Raw genomic sequence first — 10,267 nt, 5'->3', positions numbered from 1 at the left:
GAGGTAGGGCCTTGTTACACTTTTAAATTAAAACTGGGTTGAAACTCTCTGGAGTTAGTGCTTGGAAACATGTAACAATTCGATAGCTGCTTGGCACTTTTTATAGAATCATAGAAAATGAGGGTTGGAAAGGACTTCAGGAGGTCACACCTGGTCCAGCTCCGGCGACACCTCCCGGCCCAGGGATCTGCTGCAGAGCCCTCCAGGCTGGGACCGGTCTCAAGTTTGTGGCGCTGTTCAGTGCCTGAGCCTTTTAAATCCGCGCTGCGCGGTTTGGCCCCTTCTGCCCGCCGTGTGTTTCCCGCATGGCGCGGATTGGCCCGCGTGGCTACCGCCCCGCCCCCTGCGCTGCACTGGCTCCTTCAGCCTCGCGCTCGAGTAGCGTCTCTTCTTACCGTCCCTCGCCAGTCGCCGTAGCGCAGCGTCGTACGTGGCAGGGGCTGCATCCAGGCCTATGAGCAGCGGCCCCGTGCCCGGAAGGGGCGCGGCCTGGGCCGGAAGTTCTCCCTCCTGCCCTGCCGCTCGGTCCCTGCTGGGCTCCGCCATGTCGCCGGTGCGGGCGGTGCTGGCGCTGCTGGCCGCGCTGGCGGCCCCCGCGGCCGGCTACTTCGTGAGCATCGACGCACACGCCGAGGAGTGCTTCCTGGAGCGCGTCCCGTCCGGCACCAAGATGGGGCTCATCTTCGAGGTGGCTGAGGGTGGTTTCCTCGACATCGACGTGGAGGTGCGGGCCGGGCCGGGCTAGGGCTGGGGGGCGCCGGGCGGTGTCTGCCGGGTCCTTGGACTTGCTCGAGGGCCTGTGGGCACGGGACAGGGCGCTCCTTTGTTCCCCCTGCTTGGCGCCCGTCTTAGTGCCCTGCCACCCCGCTCCCTTCCCGGCTGTGTGCTTTATTTGTCCCCAGGAGCGGGAGGGTCACGGTTGTCTGGGTGGGCCGAGACCCACGTTCAAAGAGGCCTCTCGGCATCAGGAGCGCTGGTGCCCATTTAATGTTCCCTCCCAGAACAGAGCGGCTCAGTGGTTTGGGGTGGGCCTACATGCGTATCCTTCGTGGACTGAAGAGGCCTGTGGGCATCAGGCCCATGCACTGCCGCTGAATTGCCCCAAGAGAGAAAGGAAAAGTGTGAGAGCAAAGGGCTGTTTTGTGGAGAGCTGGAGGAGGGATGGAGTCTGCCAGCTCCCTGGAGCATGTTGTTGAGGAGCCGAGGCTGCTTCTGCCAGTGGGTTAGTGGGGGGCCAGTGGGTTAGAGTGTGGGGCTGCAGTCAAGGCGAATCCAAAGGCAGAAGCAAGTTGCTCACAATTGCTGGGATGTTCACGCGATCTCTGTGGAGGTCTGCTTGCAATTATTTATTTTTTTTGTGCTAGTCGGCTGAATTCCTGTTGGGCAGAAGCAGGGTCAGATCATCCAGTGCAGCTGCTGGTGACTAGAGCCTCCCAAACCACAGGAAAGGTTCAGTTGCTTCTGCAGAGCAGGTAGCCTGAGGCCAAACTGCTTTTTATTGTCACTGTGTCAAAGCCCTGAGAGAGGGGGCAGCTCTGTGTAGTCTTGTTGCTTACAGAATAGTTCTCTAAAAACTTGGCTTCTGTGCTCAACCCTGCAATCTTCTTGTGAAAGTACCGGAGATGAGGCTTAGGTTAGCAGAGGATGCGGCCTGGGGTTGCTTCTGGTACAATAGTGCTGATTAGTTTGGATGATCATAAGTTTCTCTCTCTTGAGGCATGAATGGGAGTGTAACTTGAAATCAGTTTTAACAGACATCCTTTGAACGGTAGGCTTTTTTGTGGGGTTTTTTTTCCCCCCCAACAAAAGATTCTCGTGTTGATTTGGAGTCTGGACTCTAAACATTCTTTTCATGGGATGTTTTTCAGCTGCCCCTGCAAGTGATATTGCTTCATCAACCACAAATGCAGTACTCTCTCAGGATGGACAGAAGTTTATGACACTTGTATTTAAAAAAATGTAGCAGTATTACACCGTAGGAGAGGAAAGTAAAGAAAATGATCAAATCCAATTTAAATTGGAGACAACATGTAACAAGAGACTGGGGTCAGCGCTTGTAGTTTTGGGGACAAGAGTCTTAAGGATGTAGTGGTCAGTACATTGGTTCCATTTCCTCTGCAACAATATAGAAATATACACCTAAGAATGATAATGATTTGTTACAATAAGTGTTTTTTTTCTGACATAAGGTTTCTGTATTTTCTCTGCAGTCATTTGCATTACTAACTTGCAAGGCTGTAGATAGACTGGAGCTTCAGTTACGACTGAATACAATTATTTTTGCTAGTGCTGCAAGAGTTTTGCCCCTCTAACAGCCAAGACATGCATTCACATAGCTTCTTAAATAGGTGTTTTCTGAGAGGTTCTAATGCAAATTGGAGAAATGTCATCTAGGATTGCAGTATCTAGAGAGAATGCCTTGAGTTTAGTTTGTTTGCTTTTATCTCCTTTTAACTCATGATTTCACTACTGTGCGCCTATCCTGAAATGATCTTTTTGCCCCCAGATTACAGGACCTGATAATAAAGGGATTTACAAAGGGGATCGAGAATCCAGTGGAAAATACACATTTGCTGCTCACATGGATGGAACTTACAAGTTTTGCTTCAGCAACAGAATGTCCACCATGACTCCTAAAATAGTGATGTTCACTATTGATATTGGAGAAGCTCCAAAAGGGCAAGACATGGAGACAGAAGGTGAGGAGAGCTTCTGGAAGGAAAATGGTTCTGACTTCCTTGTGCATCAGTCCAAAACACCTGCTAGAGATCTCAGAATGCCAAGACATTCTTTCAGTTTATTTAGTGGGCAGCTAAAAAGGATCACAGTGTGTTTTAGATTACACTAAGCAACTTAGTGACCAGGGAACCACTCAGCTATGTGCAGAAACTAATGCTTTCACCCTTAAGTCTTTTCCTCAGTTTCATTCTCTGATTTCCAGTTCATGTTCAGCAGTATCTAGATTACTATGTACATGAGTTGAGGTCTTTGGATAAGTGTGCTAATATGTAGTTTTCTCTTAGCCATGTAAATTACTATTTTATCTGCAGCCTTTTGCCCTGTACTTGTGTTCATCTCTTACACTTTCCCCTAGGTGGTGGAGATACCTGGGATGGTATGTTTACTGCTTTTTGAAAGCTCCTTGGCATCTTGTCTTTTGCATATCTTTATTCACTAACACCTAACTTATGCTTTTTCTCTTTAACATATGTTTGTAGCATGAGAATGTCTTTTTATTAAACTACACAAAAGTAAGGTCTGATTCGGAGTGGTGCTGAACACCTGCAGCTTCCTTTGAGAGGTTTAGGTCAACAGCATCTCTTGGGATAAGACCCTGGAACTCTTCATGAGCATTTGTTTTCAGGGGGTTATTTATGGCTATGAAGGAAACATCCTCAGGAGTTTGTGTAAAGTGGAATTCAATTAAAACACTGAACATTCAGTTACTTTAGATATGCCGTAGTTGTTAGTTTTCTGGTATTAAAGTGGGTTTGGAGGATTAAGGGCATGCAGGGCTGGAAGAATAATTTCCTTGTAATATTACAGCTAATGCATAACCTGCAAGTGAAAAATGTTGAATATGGCATACTAGATAGTTGAATTCTGTGGTAAATAGATTGAACTGTAAAATTTATTTGGAAGATTCCTAGCAGTTCAGTACCCCTTTTAGCAAATATTTAACCCATGTGTGATGTGAGAGCTTGGTTTTGCTTTTTTGCCCCCTGCCACCTTCCTCCCCACCAAGTGCTTAACAATTTCCTAATTGCCTATGTTCTCATTCAATAAAAGTTACAGTTAAAGGATTCCCACAAGTCTGACTGGCACACTTATTGTACAGAATACTGATACAAGGCTAGTTTCTCTTGTTTAAGGGCAGTGCTTGCCTGTAAGTACCTGTCATCTTGTTTAGACATTTGATAGAGTAAAGAGTTCTTGTGGATGATGTCTGTATGCTTGGTATAGACATACACAAGCTTTTGGGTATCATAGTACCCTTCCTCAGGCCTCTCATCTCTGCTCTTGATAAGAAGCTACCCATATTTCAGTAACCAGTTGGCAATGGGTGGTATACCTGGATAACTGTAAGGTTAGCATTGCTACATTTTATAAAGATTTTTTTTTTTGAAGATCACTTGTACAATTTTTTTTCATTATTTTTTAAATAAGCATGGATTTTGAACAGTTTTAATCCTTCTCTTGTTGAGGGAGAGAAAGGTAGTTATACATAGCTTTTTAAAGTAGGATCTAAAATCTCTGCTCTTTATATGCAGAAGCAGTATATGTTGTCTCTGGGGTTGAGTATTCCCCCCCAAAAGTCTTGTATGTTGCTTACAGGCTATTCTAATAGTTAGTAGTGGAGTTCAGAGCCTCTGAACCAGTGAACTGAAACTCTTCTTGGCGCTAGAAAACTCTTGTATAAGTTTCCACAGTTTATATGTTTATAGAGTTGGCTGTTAGTCTGAGCAGTGAAGGCAAGTAATGATTTGACTGTGGACCAGGTAAACCACTGAATCCTGGATCTCCTGATTCTTTCACTTGCTGAAGCATCCAAAGCCAGTGTTCTGAATTTGAAAAGGCAGAGGTTTTTCTCAAGCACTGATGGCCTTGTACCTCATGTAACCACTATAAACAAAGGTCAGGGAGGTAGCCAAGTGTATATCTTCAGAAATTCATCTTATTTAGACACCGTCATGAATTGAATTAAATTGACAGTCACTGTGCTGTCGGGAAGGTAGCATTAAAATTCTGTATTATTTGTTTGAAGATAATTTTATGGGATAGGCACTAACTGGCATGATATTAAACTGATTCCATGTGGTTAAATTTTGTACTCTGCTTCTCTGGGAGTATCTGTACTACGGATAGTCTGTCAGTATTGACTTTAAAAACACTTGCCTCTGCTTTGATCTCCAAGCTAGACATCATGGAGAAAGTGGTCTACTTAAAGTAGGATTGTAAAGATCATTTGAAATCGGTCGAACTATTCTTTGAATATTAAAGGCTCATAGAAGTATCATTCCCATTAGTGTCAACAGATATCTTTACAGAATTCTTTCTGCTACAAGGAGGAAAGCTTTCTGCTATAGGGGGACCCTGAGTGTAGTATGGAGTCAAATATACCTGTTCATCTACTTTGAGAAGCAGGAGGTTTTTTGTGGGGGGGAGGGATCTCTATGATACAAACTCTGACACCTTTTGAATTATTCTGCAGCTCATCAGAACAAGCTAGAAGAGATGATTAATGAGTTAGCAGTGGCCATGACAGCTGTAAAGCATGAACAGGAATACATGGAAGTTCGCGAGAGAATACATAGAGCAAGTATGTGTTTCTGTTTGATTTGCATGCTGTTTAATCCTTTAACCTGTTGTACATGGTAGAAGATGTTGAGCTGTAGGGAAACTATCAAGAAACCACCTCAGGTATTTGAGAGTTTGAAAACGTTCTGAAAAAGGTGGTCCTCTTGCTAATGAAAGAAGTGACATCATGACACATTGAGACCTTCTTGCTAAATCAGGTGCTTTAATATTAAAAAAAATGGATTTGCTCCTCTAGTGCAACATCTGAAAGGTAATGCAGGAGCTATTCGTAGTTAGCAACGGCTGGTTCCTGAAGGTCTGAAAACAAGTGACCTATTTCCTAGTGGAAGGGTTTGGACAGCTGTATCTATTTGTCCTTAAAATACAGCACAGCAAAGTGAGTTTACTGTAATTGGCCAAATTATTTTGTGACTAGTCCTGTTGATAGTGAAATTCTTACTACTCACGAGTACAGTGAACAAGGTTTGGGCCATGGTATGATCCAGTCTTCACTTTTGCTAGCGCTAAGCTAAGGAACGCATTAGAATATGCCTGGCAGAAATGAAGAGGGAGCTATTTTTCCACCACTTGGATTAGTGCTGAATTTGTAAATATTCTCTGTATATTTATACAGACTTCCCCTCGTGCAGGGAGACTGCAAATTCCTTAGCTAGGCAGTTCATAAAGAAGAGCATAAGCAAAAGCTAGGGGAAAATATCAAGAGGTAAGTTTGAGAGGGCATTGCTTACACTAGCTCAGTTAAATTCTTCTGTTATTGCATTGCTGTACATTGGTTTTGACACTTGTAGTCCATGTTCAGAATTGCATAGGCAGCAAAAATGTGTCCTCGTGTTTTATGCAGACAACAGTGATTACTGTAAAAGCATTATGACTTTGCTGAGAGCCCTATCCATTTGCTGTCTTTGTGATGGTGCCTGTCCCTTTTTTAAGAGGATATAGAAATTAGATGGTATAACATTAGGCTGTACGACTATGAATGTTTTAAATAGGCAAATCACGTGTCACATAATATGAAACCAGCGAGTGCTTGGTTTTTACAAGATGACACCAGTCTACAAATTGCATGAAGGTGACAGCTTCTTGACAGGATATTTACAGCAAATTATGCATTGATGCATTTGCATACCAACCAGCTTTTATTGGTTGATGGCTATATTTCCCTTGTTCTTCTATGATTATTATTACTGGAAACTACACTAAGTCTGTAGAGCAAACACTAGTCCTTGAGAGAGTGAAATGGTATACCAGCTTGACCTTGAGGTAAGAAAAAAGTAATTCCTAGTTTAGAAGGTGAGGGAGAAGGTAGAGGAATATAGCTGAAGTAAGAGGTACTAGGTACAGCTGCCATACAACGTGAGCAAGTCTGTTAGTAGGTGTTCTTATGCAGATGCTGCAACTTGTGATTTTGAGTTTTAGCTTGAAAATTTCTGGCCTCTGTGCAATGTGAATCAAGTGAGAGCTGATATTGTATTGGCAAATACTACATCTACTTTTTGGCCTTAATTCCTTCAGTAGCTGCAGTTTTATGTTAGAAGTCCCAAAACATGTCTGTTGGATTTAACTTTTTTCTGTGTCACAGTCTTCCCAGCATGTTTTTTCACATCATCCTTTTAAGGTTGGTAGACATTAGAGAAGTGTCCTACACCAGGCTTATTTAAATGTTTTAGTCATATACTTGTTCTGTTCCTTTTTCTTTTCTTCCAACAGTTAATGACAACACAAACAGCAGAGTGGTCCTCTGGTCATTCTTTGAAGCCCTTGTACTAGTTGCCATGACACTGGGACAAATCTACTACCTGAAGAGGTTTTTTGAAGTCCGAAGAGTTGTTTAAGAAAACTGTTCTGATCCCAAATTCTCAATTCACCATCTACCAAAACATCTTGGTCACAAAAAAGTTGCTTAGTTTCTAAACCCTCTTTTCTGAACTATAAAACTTGCTTAAGTTCCTTCCTAGTTAAAATGAAATGGTTTTATATATCTTCTGTAGCAAAAGCTGTGCTCAAATCTCTTGTCACTTAATTGGCATAATTTTTTTTTCACTTGAACTCTGCCTAGTCTGTATGCTAAGCGAGGTCCAACAGACTGCAAATGCTATAATTCTCCTGTAGTAATAAGCAATGTTACTGTCCTTTTCTAACTTTTGTGTTTTCTATTTTCATAATCCATCGCAATTCTGTCTAGGGAAACGGTACATGGCCCTAACGTGACTATTTGCATTCTTCGTATCTTTAACTCTGCAGTAGATGTTACGGAATCAAAATAAACCCCTCTTCGCTTCCATGTACTGCCAAGAAGGAGCAAACGAAACAGAACTTTATTCTGATAAGGAATAGAAGACAGCTGACAACTCCACTATAGTATGCATACCTGGTTACTGTAAAAAAAACAAAACAAAACAAAAAAAATCCAGTAACTATCTTAACTACACTGATTTGTTCCCTACATTTTTTTTTTTAATTAAAGAAATTGATATTACAATACATTCTCTGCTCTTATTATCAGACAGTTATCATGTGGTTTTAGTCTTTTACAGGTTTCTAACTAGCAGAGCCAATTGTGTGCAGTGTCTTGGCAAGCCGTAGTTCTTAGCCCCTTGGTGTTTTCAGGTCCAAAGCTTTTACTTTTGGCACTTGTGCAGAATGCATTAGTGCTCAGGAAATGTGGGTTCCTGATGCCAAAGGGTTAATGGTTCTTGAAGGTATATTGCAATGCTATGCAGCCCTTATATTTTAATTTAAGTGGCATTCTTTGCCATCATCTGGTCATAATTAGCATAATGCTAAGTATTGGTGTGTTTTCTTTATTTCAGGCACATGTGGATTTTTGTTTTTGTATAAACAACTCCTTTCTTTTCTTGGTTTCTGATGATGGATTTGAAAAATTAAAGAAGCGTCTGGTGTGGGTGCTGAGCCAGGATTATGTTGTGACTGATGTATATTAGTTGTAATCTTATTTTTTGGGGGTGGGGGTAGGGTATGGTCTTTTCAAGGGAGAAGCTCTACAAGTAACACACAACAGTTTTGTACAATTAATTTAAAATTTGTTACAGGTTTTCATGTTCCAAGTAAACTTTTCCAACCTTGGGCAGACGCTGACAGCAGTGCTTCAAAAAGGTGTTTGTTGCACCTTAAAGCAACTGTTGTGTGCCAATATTTTTGTGTGAAACACTTCAAAATTGAATTCTAAGATGTACATTTAAAATTGCTTGTGAATCTAAATATGACCCAGGTTCGATTAAATAAACAAATTCTTAAAAAAAAAATCAATCCTGGTATTTGTCTCAATGCACAAATAGGAGGTTCTCTACTTCACAGCTGAGATTTTGTTTTCTAAATGCTCTTCTGAAATAAGTGCAAAGAGGAACGCACCTTAGCTTATACATTGTACATAGCTCTTTCTTGTGGAGTAGGAGGAACTTCGGGCAACTGCAAGCTCAATGGGTTTTGCTAATAAAATTCAAGTACCAGTGTGGGTATGTTTTTGCACTTAATCAAATGAGGAAAACTTGACTGTTGCAAGCAAAGCTAGTTGAACATTTTATTCTCTTTAGTATGAAGTGTTTAGCAAGTGGTTACAGGTAAGTATTCAAAAGCCAGTAAAGAAAATATTTAAAAAGCTTAGGGACAAATGAATGCTTGATAGCAGCTTTCTTCACCTCTTGTAATCCCAATTAAAACTTAAAACAGCAGAACCAGTGGTTTGACATCACTTGATGACCCATAATACTTGTACTGTATAAAAACAGAGAAATCTGGCTGAACTGAAGAGCCAGTTAGCACTTCTAACTTTCAAAGCCTTGTGTACAGCGTAGAATTTTTGGTACTGATGAAAGCACTTGGCCTACTTACAAAACAAGATACATTCGCACAGATGTTGGAATGGTTTCACAGACTTTCTAGGCAGATGAGGTTCTTTGGGTGAACCTGTCCCAGACTTTCTAAGCACCCTACCACTGCATGCTGTACACATGTCCACCTTGGGGTGTTTTCTTGCTGGTGGCTGGCTCCTGGCTTGTGGCAGATTAAACCAGAATTGGCGTGTCTTGCTACGCATATTCAGGCAGCATTTGTAGAATCGTTGTTGCTACTTCTAACAACACATTGCCACTTACGTGTAGCGTGTGCACAATCGGAGCTGTTACGTTCTTTTATGATAAAGTAAAATCCAGCCGACTCTTCTATTCCCCTTATAATGGCTGGGTCGTAAGCTCCTTATTCACCGTTCTGTGGAGTAGTCGACTTCTGCTGCTATACAAGGCACTTGAGAAATGCACCATTTTAAGGCTCCTGAATTGCTTAACGTTCCAAAGTGAAGAGCGTCAGCCTGTCGGACAGCTTGAAAGAGGTTTGTCTGCCGCCACCGTGAGATTTTCAGTGGGCCATTTCCCTTGGAACAATTTGGAGGCAGCGCCCAAGTGGGCCTCCCTCAGGGCTGAGGAAGCGTGTGTTTCCTGCCTTAGAAACTGCCTGGTTCACGACCTTCTCAGGGCAGTGATTCTTGACCAGGGATCCACGACACGCTGGGAGGCCGTAGGATCCTTGAAAGGATGCTGAGGATGGGGTCGGACCCTGACTCCAATGCAGTTCCTGGACACTTCCGATGTGGTGCAGGAAGTGTGGGTCGGCCTTGCCCAGGCTTCAGAGAGCGGAGGTCGGAGGGGGACAGGGTCAGAGATGAGGTGCAATCTGATCTCTTTCATTAAACCAACTTAAGGGTTGGAAAAAACTTTGCAAGTCCCCGGGCCGTTAGGACAAGGGCGTTTGTACTCCAGACCTTCCCCGGCCACTGCAGCTGGTCTAACAAGACACGACAGGCTCATCCCCCCTCACCCTGGAGGCCGCCTCCCGCTGCCGGGCCGGCGGCACTAGCTCACGGGGCCGGAACCCGCGTGGCGGCTGCTGTTGCCGGCCGGGCCCGGGAGGCGGCGGCACCGGGCGGGGCGGGGGG

The 10,267-nt window shown here is 43.2% G+C and overlaps 2 protein-coding genes across 2 annotated transcripts in view; both read left to right on the top strand.

Moving 5' to 3' along the window:
- Positions 1–496: 496 nt before the first annotated feature.
- Positions 497–7,829, top strand: TMED2 (transmembrane p24 trafficking protein 2). The gene is made up of 4 exons (XM_019507126.1): positions 497–724; positions 2,507–2,699; positions 5,213–5,320; positions 7,027–7,829. Exons 1-4 carry the CDS (start codon positions 545–547, stop codon positions 7,149–7,151), a joined length of 606 nt encoding a protein of 201 aa, XP_019362671.1. The 5' UTR covers positions 497–544; the 3' UTR covers positions 7,152–7,829.
- Positions 7,830–8,667: 838 nt separating this feature from the next.
- Positions 8,668–10,267, top strand: part of DDX55 (DEAD-box helicase 55) — a 14,893-nt gene continuing 13,293 nt past the window's right edge. Inside the window, exon 1 of the mRNA XM_019507125.1 lies at positions 8,668–9,664. The gene's annotated coding sequence lies outside the window, so the exon portion shown is untranslated. The remainder of the gene's footprint in view (positions 9,665–10,267) is intronic.

Source organism: Gavialis gangeticus, unplaced genomic scaffold (assembly GCF_001723915.1).
Source record: "Gavialis gangeticus isolate Ggan-Ray unplaced genomic scaffold, GavGan_comp1, whole genome shotgun sequence".
Classification (NCBI taxonomy): domain Eukaryota; kingdom Metazoa; phylum Chordata; order Crocodylia; family Gavialidae; genus Gavialis; species Gavialis gangeticus.
Note: the sequence above shows the minus strand (reverse complement) of the source record. Positions and strands in the feature narration are given on the sequence as shown.